Source organism: Impatiens glandulifera, chromosome 1 (assembly GCF_907164915.1).
Source record: "Impatiens glandulifera chromosome 1, dImpGla2.1, whole genome shotgun sequence".
Classification (NCBI taxonomy): domain Eukaryota; kingdom Viridiplantae; phylum Streptophyta; class Magnoliopsida; order Ericales; family Balsaminaceae; genus Impatiens; species Impatiens glandulifera.
This window is the reverse complement of record NC_061862.1, coordinates 151,550,707-151,575,579: the sequence shown is the minus strand read 5'-3', so window position 1 is coordinate 151,575,579 and position 24,873 is coordinate 151,550,707. Positions and strand designations below refer to the sequence as shown.

The 24,873-nt window shown below is 28.8% G+C and overlaps 1 protein-coding gene across 1 annotated transcript; it reads right to left on the bottom strand.

Annotated features, from left to right (window-relative positions):
* Window positions 1–2,180: 2,180 nt before the first annotated feature.
* On the bottom strand, window positions 2,181–2,573 carry LOC124911174 (uncharacterized mitochondrial protein AtMg00810-like). The gene has a single exon (XM_047451625.1). It carries the CDS (start codon window positions 2,571–2,573, stop codon window positions 2,181–2,183), a length of 393 nt encoding a protein of 130 aa, XP_047307581.1.
* Between the last annotated feature and the right edge of the window lie 22,300 nt (window positions 2,574–24,873).

Genomic DNA, 24,873 nt, shown 5'->3' with positions numbered 1-24,873 from the left:
CGTGTCAACACAAGACCCGAGTGAGATAATATCGTATCGTGTTGTTCCGTACAAATATCGTGTTGAATCGTGTCGGTTCGTATTTATTAAAACCATTGCCCAACTCTAGTAGTGTCCAAATATATTACTTTCTGTGAACCGAAACAATCAAATTTAAAAATTCAAATGGTCGAGTACTTATTTGAATCAAGTTTATTTGATAATTTTTATTTAAAAGCCCTTAATTATTTAGATTCAACTCAAATTAAGCTAAAATATCGTCATAGCGACAAGTTAACTCGATAATACAGTAAAAACGTTAAAAAGATAACTTTAACTTTTGAAAATCAATCCCATTACACAGGGTAAAATACAATATTGTTTAAGTGTTTTTCCAACATTAGTTACCATTTTATCAAATTAATTACTTAAAATTTAGATATTTTTGTTTGGTTAGATTCTTAATAGTGACTTTTACCTTGTAAGGTGAGTTCGGATTGTCGATTCTAGTGCATAACAAAATGCAGGCAAAATTGAAGTTTGTTTAGCTTTCTTTTAAATGGACAAAAAGGATAAAGGAAAAACATGTATGAAGACACGGGAGGGAGAGAACTCTAAAATTGCACCATTTTTTCCAGCTAAATCCACCATATCCAAAACACTTATTGCAGATGGACGAGTCTGCTCTAGGTATAGAACAAGAAGTAAGAACCACCAGTAGAGAAAACAACCATCTCCAAATCAAAAAATATAAAATATCATATTATTACCTTACTAGTGGCTATAATAACTTTAACACCCTAGATGAGGTTGGGCAATAGGTTTGAATTTGATAAATACGAACCGACATGATTTAACACGATATTTGTACGGAACGACACGATACGATATTATCACACTCGGGTCTTGTGTTGACACAATACAAGTACGAGACAACACAGTCACGACACGATTATGAGTTTCTACGATCGTAACACGGTTACGAGTCGACATAGACACAACACAAGTATATACACGACACAAATATAAATACGACACGAGCACAAGTATACACACGAAACGACATAAACACAATTAGTCAAATGACCTAAGCTACTCACATTAACATTATTTAAACCTATTACATTTTTACTCAATTAATAAATTATTTAATTTCATAAATGTAATATTTATAATTAAAATTAAACCTACTAAAATACAATATTAAAAATATTAACTTAAATAATATAAATTAAAATAAAATAAAAATAAATAAATTATATTAATGTAAGTCTATTAATAATTCTTTTCGATATTACTTTTATTAATTACTTATTAATTTTTTTAATTATTTATAATTTTAATTATTGTTAATACAAAAAATAATAATTATATGATAATAATTTTAATTTTAATAATATAATTATATATATTTATAATTTCTACCTACATTTCCCATTTTCTTTTCCATTTTCTTACTCAAACTACCCATCTTTACATTAACATTATCAAATTATCACGTCTTTTCCAGTCTTCTAGTTAGAGCCGGACATCGTGCATAAACGTTCGTATTCGACTCGGGCAAGTCGTGTTAAACTCTTAATCGTGTCGTGTTGTGTCGTGTCTCAATCTTATCAATGTCGTATCGTGTCTTGACTTACTCAAACTATTATGATTCTCAGACTCTTTCGTGTCGTGCTAACTCGTGTTTAAATTCGTGTTTTGTGTTATTCCGACTAGATTTTGTCATCGTGTCTTGACACACTCATGTTAATTATATATATATATATATTAAATTATACTGTTAGTAAAATTATAAAATATGATTACTAATAGCATAAGATTAGAGGTCAATTTAATAGCACTCAAATTATCTCCATGGATAGAAACTGGCTGATCAAACTTGACATGAAAATCCTCTCAGAGTTTACGAAGCCATATGCACTCATGTGTTGCGTGAGTTGATGCTTTGTATTCCGCTTCTGTTGTAGACAAGGATACCGATACTTGTTTCCTACTTTCCAAGATATGCTAGTGTTTCCACAAAGAAAAATAAACCCAGATGTGAACCTTCGATCGTCTCGATCTCCAGCAAAGTCAACATCTGCATATCCTTAGAAGACAAATTTTGCATCTTTTTTGTAGAGTAGACCAATATATAGTGAAGTATTTATATACTTTAGAATTTTCTTCGCTTCCTCAAGGTGTGGTTTCCTTGGCTCCTACATGTATCGACTCGCCACTCCAACTGCATAAGCAATGCTAGGCCTTGTTATAGTAAGATAAATTAGACTTCCCACACGAGCACGATACGGACGAGGATCTAGTAGACATGATCCTTCGTCTTGACTATGTCTGGGATTTACATCAAGAGGAGTATAGCTCTTTTTTCCATCAGTCATACCAAAATTTTCTACCAACTTCTTTGCATAGTTGATCTGCAATACAAATAAACCTTTATCGAAATTTTCGATTTGTAGACCAAAGAAAGTTCCAAGTTCACCAAGCTTCTTCAACTCAAAGAGAAGCGAGAGCTCATCTTGTAGACGATCAACCTCATCATAGTTACTTACCGTCAAGATTATATCATCCACATAAAGAAGCACCACCACCATCTGTCCTTGACTCTTCTTTATAAATGAATTGAGTCGGATTTTGAAGCCTTGTACCCACAAAATTGAAGATATTCTGCAATCTTTTCATACCAATCATGTGGTGCTTGCTTTAATCCATATAGTGTCTTCTTAAGTCTATAGACTAACTGGGGACCATCAGTCTTCTCGAATCCAGGTGGTTGTTCCATATATATTGGGCGATCAAGTTCTCCGTAGAAAAATGCATTCTTCACATCCAATTGCCACAACTTCCATCGAGAACTTGCTGCTAAGGCCAACACAGTGTGAATTGACGTCATCTTTGCAATTGGGCTGAATATCTCCTCGTAATCTTCTTCATACTTCTGCGAGAATCCTCGAGCGACCAATCTAGCTTTGTATTGATCTATGCTTCCATCAGTCTTTCGCTTGATTCGATACACCCACTTACACGTGACTGCTTGAGTATCAAAAGGCTTCAGAACGACGTCCCATGTCTCATTCTTCTTGACAACATGTATTTCCTCCTCCATTGCTGCCACCCATGCCTTGACATTCTTTGCTTCATTATAAGAAGTTGATTCCTCGTCGTCTATTGCGATTGCCAAGAAACAAGAGAAGGTTGTTACAAAATTATCATCCCTAAATCGTTAGGGACTTACAATGTTCTTTTTTGGTCGAGATTCCCTATTTTGTTGTTGACTTGATTCTTCCTGATGTGGACTTCCTGGTAACCTTTCACATTTTTCTCCTTCATCAACTGAAGTATCTTGAGCTAAGTCAGGGCTTCCCGTAGACGTAGGTATGGGAAGATTAGTCTGAAGAGTTTCTTCAACATCCTTAATGTAGTACGAAGAAATTTCGTCGAAAATAACATATCTCGACACAGTGCATTTGTGGGTTGATAGATCCATACACAGCCACCCTTTTCTTCTATTGTCATAGCCGACGAACACGCACTTAATTGCCTTTACATCCAATTTGTTCCTTCTCGAGTCTAGAATATGGACATAACAAATAGATCCAAAAACTCGAAAATGCTTAACACCTGGCTTAAAACCATAATACATCTCGAATGGAGATTTGAATTTATTTGGGCTCAGCGGAACTCGATTGATAACATAGGCAGCACAACTCATACCTTCCTCCCATAACTGCTTCGGTATATTCTTCATATGCAGCCAAGACTTACAAGTCTTTGTAAGGTGTCAAATCTTCTTTTCGGCTATCCCATTCTGTTGTGGGGTCTAAGGACAAAAGAGTTCTCTTTTTATGCCATTTTGCCTATAAAATAATTCAACTCTTTTGAGCGAAATTCCCCACCATTATCTGTCCGCAATACTCGACTTTTCCTTTCTTGTTCTCCTATTATCGTCTTCTTGAACTCGAGAAATTTAGAGAACACTTCAGACTTCTCTTTCGTAAAGTACACCCAAGTGAACCGGGAAAAATCATCCACAAACAGTAACATATATTTACTCCCGAGTATGCAGAAGTTTGAGTTGGTCCCATCAAGTCACTATGAACTCGATCCAAAGGACCCTTACTTCTCGATACAGAGTTGTCGAATGGAAGTCGATGAGTCTTACCATATTGACATCCTTCACACACACTGCCCTCCTCAATTTTCAGATCTCCAGGTAGACCTTAGACAAGTTTATTTCGAGACATAACACTAAGCTTAGTCATATTGACATGCCCAAGTCTTCCATGCCAACGAAAAAAAGTGCTTTTGTCATTCACCTTTTCTATGTACGAATTTGAAGCTAAAAGGACAAAGAGATCATTTACCCGAGTTCCAGTATGAACAACATCCGCCTTGATTTCTTTCACATTCCTTTAGAACTTCACATCATGTGGACCGAACAACACAAGATTTCCGGCGTCTACGGTATTTGCAAACGAGAAGAGATTTTTTCGAATTCCTGGAACATGGTAAACATTCTTCAAAGTAATAGATTCTCCTTTGTCGCTAGCAATTATAACTAATCTTTCCTTTTTAACTTCGTGAACCGAGTTATCTGCCGTGACAATGTCACCGCCCCCATTATGAACTTGACTCGACGAGAACACATAATCATTTCCAGTAACGTGATGTCCGCACCCTGAATCGATGATCCACCTTTAATCGATTTCCTGTTTACCATGAGACGCCTCTGTTTTCTTTTCCTTCGAACATCGACATGAAAAGCCTTGTCCCAGTCCTCCTAACATGCTGGTTAGACTTTTCTCTGAGATTTGAACTAGCAAAATTTCCATTCAAATTTACTCGACAATCTCTCTTGTGTGTCCAGTCTTGCCGCACCTGAAACACTTAATGGGCTTTATAGGAATATTTGAAGAATCCTGACATGTTTTTTCCTTCTTCAACTTTCCATTTTTCCAGCTCGATTTCTTAACGAACAACGCATTGTTCGACTCCTCCTTTATACTCGTTCCAGCCATTTTTGCAGCCAACGACTCTTGAGATGACAAGAGATTTTCAAACTCCTCGAGTGAAGGTTGTTGAGCCCAACCTTGAATCGAGGTGATGAATGGTGTATACTCGGGTCGAAGTCCTCGAACAATATGCCTCTTTGTTCGAGCCTTTGAGATTTTCTCATCTAGGTTCACTAAAATTTTTTTGAGCATATATATTCTTTACCTAAAGAAAGAACTCCGAGATAGATCTGATTTGCTTTGCGACTGCCAACTCGTTTTCAAGCATCTAGAGATGAGCCTCGTTCTTCTTGTTGAAAAGACGATCAAGCGTTTCCCAGATCTCACGAGCAAATTCACAATCGATGATGTGTTCGAACAGATTGTGGGAGATTGACCTCTTCAACACAAATTTTGCCTTTGCGCTGAGTCTCTTCTACTTCTTCGATGCTTCCGCATTTTCAGCAACATCCTCAAGAGCTACATCATCATCGTCTACGACGATGTCCCACAAATCTTCCCCAACCAGGTACGATTCCATACAGGTTTTCCATATTCGGTAGTTTGACTGGTTTAACAACTTCAAACTGAGTCCAGCTACACGACCACCACTTTCCATATCGAATAACAATGATACCTTCTTTATCAATATTACCAGGAGCTCTGATACCATGTAACGAAGTCATAAACATGACTTCAATGATCGAACCGTGAAGAAATTTATTAGAAAGTGAATAGAAACTTTAGAGGATGAAAACAAACTGGAATGTAATTCTTTCTATTTAACTTGTTAAAAAATTAAAGTACAAATAAATAATTTAGAGTGAATTTTGTATCCAATTCACCTAAATTTTTTTTTATTTAAATCCTAAAAATATACAAAAATAAAATAAAATAAATTGCTGAAAATTTTTCCCATATTTATTTTAATATTTTGTGTATTTAAAAAGATCAAAATTAAAGCCAAAAGGGTGAAAGAAAAATCGATTTCAAATAAACCCTAAAGATTTTATTAAAATAAATAAATTTGTAATGAGGTGTAGTCGAAAATAGACGAATTCGGTGCAATAGGAACCACGTCCTACAGATTGACGCTCGAATCTAATCCAACGCGCCAGAACGCTGCGCGTAGCCCGATGCAGCAGAAGGAAGCGCGCCGAGGAGCACCGGATCAGCTAACTAGATTAATTTGTTCTTATTTAAGAACAAAAATACATGTTAGGATTAGTACCTAATTTAGGTTCATGATTATAGATAAACCCATGCAAGGAATATGATGAACTTAAATACATACATGATAGGGATTTGGATATTATGATGCCCTGAAATCCCTCTTCCTGATATTGTTGACTATTTGGTCAACTACGGCCTTAGTTTGAGTGGAGAAGAATTTTATTTATTGAAAATCTGTATGAAAACATGTATTTTGATTTTTAAGCAGTTAGATTAATTTAATCAAATTAAAATTTGATTAGGAAGAGTTTATTATTTTTAAATTTTATTAAAAATAGTTTAATTTTAAAAGATTGATCATATGATTGTAGAGTGTCAATTGATTTTAATTTTAAAATCAATAAAATATTTGTATACATATGTAAACGTAATATTTCAGAGATTCTTTTGAGTTCGATATTTGGTTACACTCTGGATAGGATTCTTGCGCTATATCCTCCGTGTCGTTAAAGAATCACATATACTTCATAAAATTTTGGCTATTTGTTGGAAAAATTGGTTTTATTATGTTTTATTTGACCAATTACATTTTAAGTTCTATACATTTAATGATTTGTCTTGTATTTAAAATTATAAAATAATATTTAAATGTTAGTGTCTGCGATTAATGTCGAGAATTATAAAAGAAAGTATTTGAAAAATATCAGTTTAAAATGTTAGAATTTAAAAATAAATTCAAATATGACTTTATTAAAATATTAATTTATCAAAATATTCTAAAAATATTTAAATAACGCTTTGTATTTTTCCGAATTAAAAATAAAATTAAGGCCCTTAATTATTAAAAACAATTTAAAAAGTAAAAGCCCCAAACAAATTGGCCTTAGGTAGGTGTCCATGTCGCGAAATGGGTTGGATGCGCGAGTCTGGAGTGTATTTGGCTCGGGGCCAACAAGCCTGGGTGCCTAGTCAATGCGGGGTTGATCCTCGGTTGTTCGTGATGATTCTCGGCCGAGAGGTATGTCATTTTGGTTTTCTCGATCGAAAACCAGGCCAGGCTAAATTCCTTGGTCGAACGCTAGGATTTCTCTATTGGAAAGTCCGCATGGTTGATTTTCTCGATTGAAATCCAAACCAAGGAAAAATCATTGGTCGTCTTCAACCTCCGACAACAGATTTTGTGGAGGTATGAGATCATATCATACCCGTAGCATATATCTTTTAATTTGAAGGCGTGAGAAACTTCCTCTACTCTCATAGAGTACTTTTATCATCATCTTGATGTATCAATCAACCGGGAAGAGGTCGAACAAAGCTTTAACAGTTCTTGGATAAAAATGGATTTTTATTTTAAGGTTCTATTTTGACATTTGGAGCTTACCAACAACTTCTTTATACATGTTAGAATTGATTTGAACCATAATATAATATTAACAAGAAAGACCTGAATTTTCTAAAATTTTGAGATTTCTGGTTTTTAGTAAATATACTTTAATCTAGTTAAATTTGATTCAAAATTACTCTAACATGTTTTAAAAGATGTTAGGAGTCTTCTAAGATCGAAATTATTGAGCTAAAATCCAAGAAAAGAAAATTGATTTCAAGAAATTTAAAATCAAAATTGGGTATTTTTGTTTAACTTAATTTGTTAGAAATGATTTCCATAGAAAACTTTGAAATAGTCTTAGTATCAAATCCAAATCAAAAGATTGAAGAATTGAGCCATATTGAGGATGAGTTCATCTGAAATGTAAAAATTTAAATTTAAAATAATAAGTTGAATATCAACCGTAATTAAAGCTTCTAGTGAATGGGAGAATACTCATGAACTCTTAAGGGAGATTTATGACAATTAGAATCGAGTTTTAGAGCTTTACATGAAATTTTTGAAAATTTAAAAAACGTTTATGAAAATTTCTATGGTAAATTTTGTGTGGGTTTGATTTGAGGCTTGTGATTGATCTCCCATTCGTTTCGGTAAGAGAAGATTATTTATAGCCTTTCATACGTCGATTGAAGAAGCAAGTTGATCGAATTCAACATAAAAGACCATTAATAGATTTTGTCTATTTTCGATCGCCTTTATCCATTTGCGCAATGATCAAGTCTATGATCATAGGTAAAATGATCACTAGGCCATGGCCATGGTCATCATTTTTGTCTATGAATCAGCTTGTTTGGTGGAGTATCGAAAAAGTTCCATCTTTAAAAATCAAAGATTTTGGCTGATAGTTATATTTTCGTACCGAGGAAGAAAATGGCATGAGCCGTGAACACGCGGTCTATATGCGTTTCATCTAGGCCCATTAGCGGTCAACAGCCCATCCGTGTTCAGGCTAGCAACATTGGCTTGGGCGTTAGTTGATCTGCCCTCTAGTGCGCATAAACGATTGGTTTTTGTTGTAGAGGGTGATGTGGAAAGTATTAGTACGTTTGATGGAGATCAAGACTACATCAGATGGTTGTGTGATCTTCTGCTGTTTCTTCAATTTCGGTTGCACTGAAATCATAATATTTTTTTAGCCTTTGAGATTGTTTTAAATTAATTTTTTTTCACTCCATTGACTTTATTTTATCATACAAAATATTTTAATAAACATAAATATTTTGTATATTTTTATTTTATTTTATGTATATTTTGGGGCATTATAAATAATTAATTTATAATTTAAATTGATACAACATCTATTTAAAATTATTTATTTGATTTATTTGAGCCCTCTTACAATTAATTTGGATAAATGAATATAACATTTATCTCAAATTATTTTATTTATTTTGGTCTTTATTTTAATTAATTGGATTAATTAATACAATAATTATTCAAATTAATTATATAATTTTGTTTCGGCCTTGATTTTAATTATTTAAAATTTATTTATTCAAAATAAAGATTTAATTTTTTATAAATTAGGGGTGTTTACGGATATATTACTATTAAACTCGCTATCTTTTGGAGAGATTTGTAAATAGTAAATATTGTATATTTGTAAATAGTAAAGATTTAGAGTATTATTAAATCCTAGACGGGCACAATGAACATAGTGTCGATACCATTTTTTAAGTGTAATTAACCCATCAAACCAATTAGAATTTTTTATTTGTATTTTGAATGCAATACCAAGTGACCGACTTTTAAAAGTAGTTAGTATAATTGAACTTATTTTTGTTTCTCATTTCAAATTTAAGAGAAGACCTTTGAAAAGTGTTTATTCTTTGTTTTTTTTTTACGAAATTCTTCAGGGGAAAACAAGGGAGCCGGTGACGACGGGAAGAAACAAAAGTTGAAAAAGTGATTGTTTAGATGAAAATGGAAGTATATTAAAAATGAATCTGTCAAGGATGAAAGCCCTCCTTCCTCTTCTTCTTAGGAGTCATAAATGGTGAAATGGGTGAGTTCTATAATTCTTATAGTTTATCTCTTCAATGTTTGATGATCAATTACTAATATTTTACACCTCGAAAATTAAATAAATATTGCGAATAAATAAATAAATAAATTGACATGATAATAATAAATGATAAGGTCTATAATGTTAATTGAAAATTTCAATTATTTCTTAAATGAATGTTATAGAATTTTATTATATAAGTTAGTGGTGACACTTGAGAGGTATAATAAATCACTATAATGGAAAGAATATAAATAATAAACATATACAAAAAAAGAAACTAATTGGCATATTTTTTTTTTAACCAAATACGTTAATAAAAAAACATGCCTAAGATATATTAAACTAAAAAAATACAAACAAGCTTACAACCTAGATTGTTGGGTTTTAAACAAACAAATGTATAATTGATAATACATGTACAAAATACTTGAAAAAGGATTTACAAGATAAAAAAGAGTAGGAAAATTGTATTGAGCTTTAACCATGAAAATACAAATGTCTAACACAAAATATTTTAACAGTGATTATTTAATAAATTTTATTTTATTATTTTAAATTTTAAAAATTTATCACCACTCAAACCGTTTATAATATTTTTCCAGTAAATCGAAGATAAAATAATTTGTCTGTTTATTAAAATGAGATATTTTTTTAAATGACGTCATCATCCATCTACAAATTCCTTTATATCAAATCCATTGACCTAGCTATAGATAGTTGGCCAACGTGGGTTTTTAGGAGTGGCCCAACGTGGAGTTTTAGGAGTGGCCCAACTTCGTTGAAATTCGTATAGTTGAAACCAATAATAAATATTTTTTTAAATAGGTGATTTATATATATTATTTTCTCTAGATATTTCTCATAACTATTTTAAAATCATCAGTTCCAAGATTCTCATAAAAAATTTAATCAACCTTTTTTTTTTTTTTTTTGTTATCTACAAACATTTGATGGACTATTTATGAGATTAGAGGTGGATCTATATGGTTGGCTGATCAGGCCTTTATTGCTCCTTATTTTTTTTTTAATTTAATTCATTAATTTTTTTTATTCTTATAAAATTATAACGCATAGGTTTGTTTACATGTTTTATTTATATTTTTTCGTTATTTTGTTAAGTCGACCTAAATTGTTTTACAAACTCATCACAAATTGAAATTTCTGGATACGTGTCCATGTATGAGATCTATTTGTTCATTTAAAATTCTTGCATCTTTCACTTTGTTAATATCAGTGTAAGGATCATAACTTGGTTAAACCTAATATATAATATTTTAAGTTTTCAATTTTTTTTATCATATGGCATACATTTTTTATTATTAAATTACTTCATTCATTAATTGATTTTATTTATATAAAATTTAAGTATAAAAAATATTAATAATTTAACTTAAATAATTATAAAAAAAACTGACCTTTTCATCCAGCATGATAATTTAAAAAATCCCAAATAAACTTGACTAGAAATTGTTTGATTTGGTGTTCCTTAAAAAAGATAATCTCTATCTATAAAATTAAAATATTGTTGGTTGAAAAACTAAATTACTTATAAAAATTAGTATATAATTATTGCCACGTTCTTTTACATATAAATGGTGGTATCGTATTTAATAATTGAATCATTTCTCTTTTTTCTCCTTTCAGAACCACAACTACTTCAGTTGTTGGAGGTCTCTCCGATTATCTCTCTGTGGTCGAGCGGAGATCCTTGACTTACTTTACTGAAAGTTGGGCATACCTTTCATTTGCTTTCGAGAGTCTTTAATAAAGCTTTGTTTGAAATTCAATTTGAGCGGAGAAGTTGTTTTCGAACTTCCGGCTGCAGCTAGCTTAGTCTTTTTCATTAGGGTTGCCTTCAAATAGCATATCAAAGTGGATCTCCAATCCAACCAATCCCACATAGCGGTAAATCATCATGTTGGCTCCCGTACTAAGAATCGCATCGAGCTAGAACTCGGTAAGGAGCCTGTTGTGTAATTTCAAATAACCCCCGTTCAAGAAGTTCTCAATCATGGTATATCCGACCACTGTCCCATCATGCTTTATTGGGATAAAAAAAAAGAATCAAACGTCCCTTTAAGTTCTTCAATTTTTAGATGAAAAATAACAATTTCAGTGACATTGTCAAAAACGTTTGGACCGAACAGATTCATAGTACAAAAATGTACCAAGTCAACCAAAAGCTTGCCCTCCTCAAAACCAAACTCCAAAAACTTGACACACTAGTAAAAAAAGAGTCTATAACGATTGCTCTCCCAATCGCTATTAGCCTCTAAACCAATCGCCGTAGACATAAGGCGATTGGTTATAACACAATCGCCATCAATCGATAGAGGTTTCCTCGTCGTTGTCTTAATTGGAAGCGGCGATTGGTATAATACCAATCGCTATAATCTTATGGCAATTGGATTAAAACCAATCACAATTTACTAATACTCAATAACGATTGGTTGAACACCAATTGCAACTTCCATACAGATTTATATATGATCGATAAAACACAGAACTTGGGTAAATCATTGATCACACACTATTCATCAATAAAAAAAAGAAACCCACTAAGTTATCTCAAGTGAAGAGTAGTTTTTTTTAAGAGATCAAAATTCACTTCTTTCCTTAAAAAAAATATTAAAAAAAGAAGAAGTAGACTTACCCCTAGTGGATCCCATGAGAGTGCTTATGGTGATAAAATCTACATTATTCATCTCTTAATTATATAAACTTTTCAGTCAAAACAAAATTTCTATCACAAATTCTAATTATATTTACTAAATTAGCACTCTTAAAAACATGATTAAAATGCATTTCAACTTGATAATTTGTAAGAAGATAACATGAAATTACAAGTCATAATAGTACAATGCACATTAAGTCATGACAAATTCCAAACTCTTCCTCGGCCCATTACATTTGTAAAATTGAAACAACTCATTTTAACCACTTCTATTACAATGGGTTAATCAAATTCATATTTTTAGTTTGGGTTGGAACCAACCCATTTTATATATTTTATCGATTTGGATTAGTTCACAGATAAATATATATTTTACTCATCTCTACAAATGTGCAACATATAAAATCCCCGATTATCTAAACTTAAAAAACCTATTTTTTCTCTAGACCGCACCAATTATATAAATGATGTAAAATACAGAGTTTTTGTTAAACTGAATGCAATGAAATAACAAATAATCGCTCTCAATATAAGTGAGGGCTTCAAAATAATATTGATACAAATGTTTAATGATAGGATACGAAACTGTTACCACTTTACTCTCCATATGGAACAACACCAATTGTGATCCAAACACCATAAGAATTTCATTTTTCCTAGAAATATACAATAGTGTAAAACAACTTAGCCCAAGATTCTGTTTTCCATTAAAACTTGTACAAATTTTGAAAATTCAAGTCTCAAATTGCAAAATTAAAATTGTGAGCCTTAAATAAAAGTAAATAATTCAAATTCTATGACCCAAATAGCTATTTTGGTCTTTTCAAAATTGGTACTAAGGCAGAGATCATACATACTTTTTACTAACTTAATATTTCAAATAATTATAAAAATAATTTGTATACATATGTATTATTTCAAGGATTATTTTGTTATATTGTACCTTAAGAAATTAAAAAAGAAGGAAATAATAAAATTGTTTATACATAATAATCATAGTAATGGATCATTATGTTATTAAGATATAAAGAAAGATAAAAAGAAGGAGTTTATTGAAAATAAAAAACACTTCAGTTTACAAGTTGTCCAAAAAAAAGTAAAAAATAATATCACAATTATAACAATAAAGAAAATGTAACACATTTAGCATAAGTAAACATTGCTTTCAAAAGGCATTTTGTAAGAACCAAATACTATTATCATCATCATCTTCACTTGTATTTTTCTTTCAATTATTCAGACAACAACACTAACTCATCTGCAATATCAGAGGAACAAAGAAATCACTCATCATTATTGGTAATTAATAGATTTTCATCGATGACAAAGAAGTAGAAGCCAAATATGATCCTGATAAAACATAAAGTTTATGTAATTTATTGATCGCACATTATTAATGAATAAAAAGAAAGACTTACACTTAGTGGAGCTCAAAGATACAATGTTAATTCAATTATATATATAGATAAGTTAACTGTAAACTAGTTTCAAGTTCTGAGATCTTGAGATGACAACTTTTTGTTTATGTTGATAAGATCCACATGATTCATATTTCTTTAATATAAACTTTTTAATCCAAGAAATTCTCTATCAAATTATAATCATATTTTCCAAATTAACACTCTTAGCAACAAGATTAAAAAGTAATACAACTTATATATATTGTAATAAGATGACATGAAACTTCATATTAGTTTATTCTAATGTGACATTATGATTTTGAATTATAATATTATTCCACAACTAAACCTTGATTTTTCTTTTAAAAAAGTTAACAGTTTGGATGAATTTTTCATTGAAAAATTAATCCAAATTGTTTTCAGTCATTCAAAATCTTTAAATTGTTAATTTGAGATTAAACAATCGTTCGATTTTATCCGTTATAAATTTGGTTGAACCAATTTATCTATTTTAATACAACTACTAAATTGAAGCATAAAAACTTATTTCTTATTCTTTGTCTAATTCTAAATGTCAAAATAAATAAAAAAGTGAAAATGATATTATTGATGAATAGTTTTATCGATCATATATATATGATTTCTATTGAGCTAATGTAACCAATCGTATATATATGGAAATGAGGAGTCCATTGAACACCTCTTTGGGAACTTTCCTTTCACCTCTTTGCTTTGGCACAGATTTTCCGCATCAATGGGTCTCCTCAGCTTCCCAAACGAATGGACTGACATCAAGAACCTTGCCATCACCAAGGCTAATGGCAACGACTTCAGCTCCAATACCTTCAAGTGTTTCTTCGCCAATACGGTTTATCATATTTAGATGGAGAGGAATGCTAGAGCCTTCTCAAGTATTCACAACAATGCAGATATAGTCTGGAACAATATCATCACCGACGACAACTCCCTCATCCGAATGTGGAGGCGTATTCCCACAGGCATTAATAATTGGTTAATTTGTCAAAACTGGAACATCGCTTACGAGAAAGCCACCCTCACCACTGATTTCATTGCACTTTAATTCACAATTCTTATTTGTCATTTGTTACCTCTCATTCTTTAGTATTGTCATTCATTTAGTTTGTTTTTACTCTGATTTTCTTTGAACTCATTTAACTCTTTTGCCCTTTTGTGTCTTTTATTTAATTGATGCTACATCGTCTTTCACAACAAAAAAATTCAAATAATGAATTGATAAATTACTAATTAATTACCAAAAAGACAAATAATTATTTTTAAAAAAAATTACCTAAAAATGCCCTCTTATTTTAGGGATGACTATGGCTTCAAACGAGTCAGTCGAGCTCGGACTCCAATTCGAACTCAACTCAATTAGAAACATGTTCTTGATTGACCTCCTTTTCATTCGGTAAACATAATGCAGTCTCATTTTTCTTCTTGACAAGAGATTTAGCGTTTTTTTTTTTGTGTTGACGGTCTCTGAAAACCATGGTCGGCTAAATCAATCTCTTCTCTTTATGCATGTTGGGGTCCAGGCATGTATCATTGCCTGCATCATCTTCATTTGTTAAGCCCTTTTGGTTAAGGGATCTAACCTGCATCATTGCCTAAGTCCCGTTTGGCCTAAAAATTAAATTAAAAATCATAAAATATGACAAAAAGAAAAAAGAAACTAAACACATCTTCCACCAAATTATCCATATTAAGCCCATCTCCAACCCACCCTTAAACTCAAACTTAATTTTTTATTTTTCCCCTCCAATTCACCCTCAAACCCAAACTCAAAATGGTGAAAACATTATTTTCTCTCACTAAAATATCCATATTTGGGTATTACCTATTATTCACAAACGTATTTGCTTTTTAAAACTATAAATAAATTCTTTAACTTTTGATATATTGATAAACATTTTTTCAGTTTGCATTTATTTTACTTTTAATGTAAAAAAACACTATTAATATGTATTAATTCTATATATTCAGTTTTTTATATATATAATTTATTTTATATTTTTATATAATATTTTATTATTTAAATTTTAAAAATTATAAATTTATAATTTTAAAATGTATTATTTTATTGTTAATGAATTATTAATATATAATTAATTTTATTAAATAAATAAGAAAAGATTAAAGTTAAATATGTAAAGTTGATAAATATATAAATAATATTAATAAGGTTAAAAAGTTAGTGTAAGAAAGGAATATTCTAAGAATATTATTTTGAGTTTGAAAATGAGTTTTTGGGTTAAAGATAAATTACTGTATTTTGGGTTTGGAAATAGATCTGTGGGTCGGAGATTATCTAATATATTTAAAGCAAGAATTAGCCCTAAAATAAACAAAAAAATTGATAAGGCTCAATATGCATTTTGCCACTCTTATTTTGTCTGAAACGTACCGAGGTCTTCTAATTATCTTGAAAGGTCAGGTTATGTATTGTTAATTTGAATACGTATAAATATTGATATTAACTAATGTTACGATTAAGTTGAGTAGTATCATTTTTATAAGTGTGGTAATATTGTGGTTACTTTATTGTCTGCAAATTTCATCATTTATTTTGCACTAAACCCATAAAAATTAAAATTAATTTTATTTTGAAAAATAATAATATTTTTGTTATTTTTCACTAATTTACTAATTTCTCAGTTTTTTCACTCTCAATTATATTAAACTCAATTATATTAAAGATAAAGATAATAATTAATTAGACTAGGATTATTAACAAATATTTTAGTTTGATATTTATTTTAACATTATTTATAAAATGTTTATTGTTTTCTTAATAGTTATTTTTTAAATGATATTTTAAAATTACTTATTCTTATAATAATAATAATATTAGAAACAATGTTTATAAACAAATCATGATAAATAAAAATATTACATCCAACCAATAGAAAATACTAAATTTTAGTATTTTTTAATTAAAAATTCACTATTTAGTCAATGGTTCTTGATTAACGTGAATATACTTAAAATCTTTACAAAAATTAATTTAGGTAAATAAGATAATAAAATCAAATTTTAAGTTCTAACCTCTATTGAATTTTAAATTTTTAAAAATTAAAATTTAAAATATCTAATTAATTTTAAATATGTAGGTTCATCTTTCTATAATATTTTAGAACTAGTTTACTATGATTTTGACATATATATTAATAAAAGATCATTTAAACATACTCAAAATAAAAATTTAAAATTTGTTCATTTAACTTCTTTTAGTAAATCATAGTTAGTATTTAATTTTTAATTTTTAATTTTTAATTTTTATATTTATTAATTAAATATTAATATATTTTATCTCTGTTTCTTTTTCATTAATTAATTAACTCTCTATTTTATCTTTTTCATATTTTTTTTTATTTTTATATAAGTATTTATTATTAATTATTTTAATTTTACTTTTTATTTTAATAATAATAACAATTCATTATCAAATAATAAAAGAATAATAATCAAATGTTAACAAAAACAATTTTCCTTATCAATCCTATAAATCATGAATAAAAGATTTATTAATTATATTTTTATTCATATTAAATTAAATAAGATAGAAATTCTTAAAAAAAATATTACAATAAAATATAAAATTTATAATTAAATTATTATTTTTTTTTAAAATTAGAATTTAAGAATTATAATAAATAAAAACTGATAATAAAGAAGATAAAATAATAAAAAAAAACTAATATAAAACTAATAAAAATTTAAGAATGAAACAAATTTATATGATTTAATTAATGAAAAAAAGAAAAAAAATATATTAATATTTAATTAATAAATATATAAATAAAAAAATAAAAATTAACTATGATTAGTTAAAAGAGGTTAAATAAGTCAATTTTTAATAATACATAGGTTTAAATTATCTTTTATTAGTATATACGTCTAATTAAGCTAGTTTTACAAGCATATATATGTTCAATTGAACTTTTTTCCTTCTAAATAACTATAAAGTTAAAAAAATAAATAAATATTATCTTTAAGTTATAGATATTTATATACTTTTATTCTAAAAAAATATTTAAAAATTAAATATAATTATAAATTTTATTTTATAAAATATATTGTTTTATATTATATATTTATATCTCTAATTCTATTTAGAAAATAAGAAATAATATGAACACCTTTAATTGTATTAATTAGTTTATTTTTTTTATAATAATATTATTTACACCATTGTAAAGTTATTTTTTATTTATTTATTTGTGTATATATTTTTGTTTGTATAATAATAACGATGTAATCAGAGGAAATTGAGTAAAATCTAAAAACAAAAAATCGATCATATGAAACAAGCTCCTCATCCAACTAGTTACATTTCCCAATTTTCATCCAAGTTCAACTCGATCCATTTTAAATTTCTCATACTTGATTTGGGTTTTACCCATGGGGTATGTATCATATGAGTAAATTCAAACCAATATATTCTGGACCTGTAATTAATATAGAGTTTTGATAGGATAAAAATAATATTTTGATACAAATAGAAACCAAATTGAAATATATATATATATCAATAAAATAGATACATTATTAAACTTTGTTTTTCCTTTTTTTAAAATTTTTTTTGGGTTGAAATATGAGAGATGTATTTATATGAATGCAAATAATCATTTTTTATTGATAATTCTTTAGTTGCTCTTGACTATTACTTATTAAATAATTTAATTGTTTTTTATTCAATTAAAATGTTCATTTTTTACTTATTATCTATATATTGCAGTTTTTTTACTAAATTTTATTTCAATAATAATTTTAAAATTAGTTTATAAAATATTGAATATATAAAATTAAGTATTTAAAAAGTTATGAAGTCTAATTGTTAATTATCTGATATATCCCAATCATAATATATAAAATAAATTATCAAAAGAAAATGACTCAATAATCTACCAACAAACCTATTCTTTACTATCCCTAGCTAATTCTAACAAAATCTTAATTATATTCAATTGAGCCAACCAGTACGGAAGTTGAAAGGGATATTTGAGATTTAATTATTATAATTTAATTGGGTTGGTGGCTTAAAGATAAAAGCAAAACCTAACTCTCATTTCCAATATTAAATCATTCATATTGGGTCATTTGAATTTTCTTATTAATTAGGTTTGAAGAAAAAAAAAATGTTATTTAAGTTTTTAATTAATTGAACTAGTATACTAATTTTCTTATATTTATAATTGAAATTTTATAAAAAAATAAAATAAACATATTTGAATTACTAAACTGAGTTAACTATTCTTAATAAATATATATATATATATATATAGTAAATTTAAAAATAATAATCTAAATCACCCAAAATCAAACTATATGAAGTTCTTGATAAATAAATAAAAATTAAGAGAGAACTCTTTTTTTTTTTTTTTGTAACACTTGTACAATCTATATATTAATTAGGACCACTTTCAAAGTACTTCAATGAATATACTCATTTTATCACCATAATAGCAAAATCTAGAATGCTAAGATAAAAGATCTGCTAAATAGTAACGGTCAAAGTTGAGATAAGTATTTTTTTTTTTTTTTTAAATTCTTTCATAAATTTGAAAAAAAAATACAATGGACCTGACCTGATCCAGCCTGACCCGAAAGATTGAATATCGATGGAACCTATGTAATTTTTATTTTTTAATATTTTAAAAATGTATATAATTGTTTAATGTTAAATTAAATAAATGTAATTCAGTTTAGTTGGTTAATTATGTTTGATATAAGTCAATTGACTATAAGTTTCAAATTTTAGAATATATATTTCTTAATTTGTTTTTATTGATTCTGTAATTTTTCAATAAGATAACACAAATTTTATTGCTTCAAAAAATATTGAAATTGAAACTAACAAGGCTAGCCAATCAGCAAAACTAGGTCACAAAAGACTATTCTTCTAAGGTTATTTAATTATTGAAAAAAATATTTATTATAATTTTATTTATCAAAATATATTTAATCAATTAAACTATTAAAATAAATTTTATTTTATTTTAAAAATTTAAAATATTTTTAACAATTTAACTTAAATAATCTCAAAATAACCCACTTTTTATCCAACTAAATTTTAATTTTTATAACATATATATATTTTTTTAAATAACCCTAATCTAACAAACTACTATATACTCTAATTTTATAATCTATAGATAATATGAATCCATTTAATAAAAGTTTAAATCACTCAATTTTATTAAATCATTTTTTTCATTTAATTAAAAAGATAGGTTTGAAAGAAAATCAAAGTTAAAAAGTATAATGAATGTAGTTAAACTTTTTACAATTGAACTAGTGGGTTATCTGATTCTTATTATTATAAAGCAATGCTCCTGTTTAATTTACATTGACTAGTGAAAATGAAAACACATTTACAGAGGTCCCAATTTCTATTTTTACAGAGGTTTCACACTTTCTCCCGCAATGACTGACAAATTCATTGAATGCTGGAAGCAGATTTATAGTAATGAATCAGTAAAAAGTTATATTTTTTTTATTACTAGTTCTAGATAATTACGCCGGCTAGCTGCATGCTGGTTTGAATTTGACTTATTTTAATTAGGGCTTAAAATCATTGCTAGACTTAAATTCTTATTCTAGTTTAGTTAGTTAGGTTATATTTAGAACTATCTTTCTAAAGAGGAATTACTATATAAAATCAAATCATTTAACATTTATTATTATTATTATTATTATTTAATTTTAATGAATAAAGAAATCTTGAGATTTTAATAACATAAAACAATAAGTAAACTTATTAGAGATATACTTGTTATATATAGCTAGTTAAATTATTGAGTTAGACAAAGAATACATTTTTTTCATTGTATTAGAATCTTATTTCATTTTTGTTTTAGCACAAAGTAGTCTTACGCTGTTTCTATTAATAGAATGATTACTTTAGTGATTGACAAATGACTCTAATAATTTATTATTACATATATTCTTTAAAAATAACATTTCACTATTGTTGTTTTCGCACCTTAGTGTCGCATCTTAGCATTACACATCATCTCCCTCTATTAGTTACATTGTTCCAACCTTAATGGTCATCGTCTCGTCGTGCCCTTACCCATTTATTTGGACTTCTTCCTCCTCCGGACAATTATATCTGACGATGTTTGTCCCAATCATAGTCATCGTGGCGGTGGGAACTAACATCGTGAATAGGGCATTGGTCCTCGTGACCCACACTTCTATCCCCCTCAAGTAAACACCTAACATCTAGCTAATGATGGTTCACCTCGTTCCGAACATCTTGATACTTCCTCTCCTGAAGAGAGTAACAACCTACTCTAGGTCTCTAGACTTGTAGGCTTTAAACTTCCGTCACTCCCGAACGTTTATGTTTATGAGGGCGAGATGTTGCCACAACTCATCTCTGTCATACACACTTCATATACATTGGCTTCGGTCGGGTATTTAATGAGAATTTTTGAGTCACTCTTATGTGTACTACTTCGTTGTGTGTACTTAGTACAAGTTGATGACTCTCCAACAACTCAACTCCCTCCCCAGGCTCACGATATTGTTTAATTTTCAAACCAAGTTGAAATTCTACAATTGAAGGTCCCGCTACTGATGACCCACTATCTCTCGGGCCTCGGCAATACCCGAATAACAACTAGATGGGATACAAAATTTTGAATGCTTGACCTTCCCACTTTTACCACTACTAATAACATCAGCGAGTGGTTTGGACCTGTCACTCTAGATACTCAAACGATATACACTATGTATACGTGCCTCCCTGCCTTCGTCTCGTGAAAAGGTTATTTATGGATAAGTTCGGTTAGAAACTAAAGTGATAATAATAATAATAAATGTGTCTTTTCATTATTCAAGAGTCTCTTACATTATCCAAGTTTCTTGGAATTATCTCTCATAAATGAGACTCTTCAACTCTCTTATTTAATGTCTGAGTTTTGTTATTATTTATAAGTTGTAATCGTGTCCTTATTTCACAAGTTCAATAGAAATAATTTCATTCAAGTTTGTTTCTTTCTCTAAAGTCTTTATTTACTTTTCTAATAAGTTTTTTACGGTTCGATCATCGAAGTCCTAGTTGTTACTTCGTTACATGGTATTAGAGCTTTGGTGACATTCGTGAAAAAAGGTATCATTGTTATTCGATATAGAAAGTGGTGGTCGTGTAGTTGGACTCGATTTAGAGTTGTTAAACCAGATAAACTACCAGATATGAAAGACTTATATGGAATCGTACCTGGTCGGGGAAGACTTATGGGACATCGTCGTAGACGACGATGATGTAGCTCCTGAGGATGTCGCTGAAAATGCGAAAGCATTGAATAAGTGGAAGAAACTTAACGCAAATGCATAATTTGTGTTGAGAGGTCAATCTCCCACAATCTGTTCGAGCACATCATCAAATGTGGATCTGCTCATGAGAACTGGGAAACGCTTGATCATCTTTTTAACAAGAAGAACGAGACTTGTCTTCAAATGTTTGAAAACGAGTTGACAGCCGCAAAGAAAATCGAAACTATCTCGGAGTTCTTTTTTAAGGTAAAGAACATATGCTCAAAAATTTCTTTACTGAACCCAGTCCAGATGAGAAAATTTTAGAGGCTCAGACGAAAAGTTATTATGTTCGACGACTTTGACCTGAGTATACGTCATTTATCACCTCAATTCAAGGATGGACACAACAACCTTTGCTCGAGGAGTTTGATCATCAAAATCCTGATTATGACTTCGTTACAATTTCAAGTGTTACATGTCCCATTACGCTCTCAAATTGCCGACATATATTTACCAAAAGTCTTTGGTTGGGTATTATTTGAAGAATTTTGGGACAGTCTCAATGTGTGTTGGAATATATTATATTATTGATTATAATATATTATATTATTGACATAATATAATATATTATTATATATTCTATAGATATATTAGTTATATATATATATATATTCTATAGATATATTAGTTATATATATAGGTAGTTAGACTATTGAGTTATCCAATGAATAAATCTCTTTCACTTCTTATTAAATTTATCAAATGTTCAATTAATGAGGTTACAAAATCTTTTAATCCTGTTTATGTTTTTCAACAACTTTGTTTGGAAAATTATAACTAGAGCTGAGTTATAGAAAGATTTAAAAAAAAAAATGATTCATATAAATTAATATTTGAATAAGATGCTTAGAACAAAAAAATGTTTTTTCAAATAAATTCAACACCGATAAACTTTGACAGTTATTAATTATATTTTGCTAAATTTTTATCCTTAATATATGAAAATAATTTTAAACCAAATTACAAAAACATATATATATATATATATATATATATATATATATATATATATATATATATAAAATGATGCTTAATTTTGTAAGTGTCTGAATTGTCGGGTCGAGAGCTGTGGTTAATTTGGATATATATATGAGAGTAAATGAATATTTGGGTCGAATTATAGGTTGACATGTCCATAAACTTAAAACGGTTAAAAATGAAATAAAAAATATTATAGGTATGTTTCGAACTCGCAACCTAACAAAAATAAGTACTACTTTTTAACCAACTAGGCTAATAACATTTCATATTTTAAATTCAACACCAAATTTGATGAACACAAGACGTGGTAACAATATATTTTTATCCGTGTGCATCGCACGAAGATCTTTCTAGTTATATTAAATGCAGTTGCTAAAATTTCACTACATTAGCATGTATAGTAAAAAAGAATTAGCTCATAATTGTTGCATATGTCATTTTTGACACTTATTGTGTCACTATTCAGCCTTGATAAATGTATAACCCAAAGCGTCAAAAAATCAGGTTAAACGATACTAACCTGAATCTATTTAGTAATTCAGAAATATGACATGTTTTTTCGTAATTAACCCTGGTCCGACCCGATTTATTTAACTCAACTCGAACTCAACCTAATTTAACTTTGATGTAATTAATATTACATATTTCTATTTGATATTAAAATGATATCAATACAAAACAAACATAAAACTAAACTAAATCATAAACCCGCTTAAAGAAAACCTTATAAAAAATCTATAAAATAAAATTGTAAACGGGTTGACATGTCTATTTTGGGTCATTTCTATTTCAGATTAAATGACATCAATACAAAATAAAAATAAAACTAAATTAAAACCCCACTTGAAAAAACCTTATAAAAAAATCAATAAAATAAAATTGTAGACGGGTTCACATATTTACATCGTCGACTCAATTTTGACCGGTTTATTACTCAGGTTAGACGGTTCGACCTGATTTTGAATAGAACCAAAAAATAATGACTCTAACCTGACTTTTTCATTTCGATTTTGGTCTTTTTTTCGTGTTAGGTTAAAAATTGCCGGCTCTGCCTATCAATTATCATGTTGGATGATGCGCTGCTAATTTTTACCGATGTAACTTTGGGCGCTTAAATATGCCGGTAAAACTCTAATAGTAGTTAAATTAGCCGAAAAAGACATTTTTTGCATTGAAAATATATATTCTTTGTTGTAAAGTCCATTTCAAATTATTTTGTAAAAGAAGGTTCAAACAATATTAGCAGCCCGTCTTAACTTGCATCTAGCTAGGGTTAGAAACTTAGGATGGACCCTAGATGGAACCATTGACAAGAGACTAAAGGAGGAGATCAAACAGTTCAATCTCATCTTATGAAAGCATAGTCAAATTGATCCTAAATATATATTATAATGTAGCAATTAAAGGTTTCAATAATTTTCATTCACTCAATGGAACCCTACTATATATATTCTATTCTTTAATTAGTTATATAGAAACTTTTGATATAGTTTAGTTACACAGTAAGGTCAATAATGAATCGATAATTGAATGAAACTAGTCATCTATATATCTGTAGCTTTGATTTATAATCTTTTTTTGTCTTTATTTGAGGATGCCAGTTAAGGGTGGCTCAGTCTGTGAGACTGACTACATCAGCTACTCACTATTACTTCATTTTCTACCTTAATTAAATACACGCCATACATTCAAGTTCATATATTTTTTTTATCAAAACCCAAATACAAAATCACAAGTTTAATCAAAATTCAGATAACCCACAATCTTAAATAGGGAGTTCTTAAGGAAAATCCAACAATTGTGTTAATTTCATGCAAGAGATCATGATCACTAGGAGAACAAAGATCAAAATTTTTTGGGTTCTTTTCAATGGAAATGAAGATATCGATCAGAGGCGTGTGAATTGGGATGAGAAAAGAAAGGGGAAGAATTTA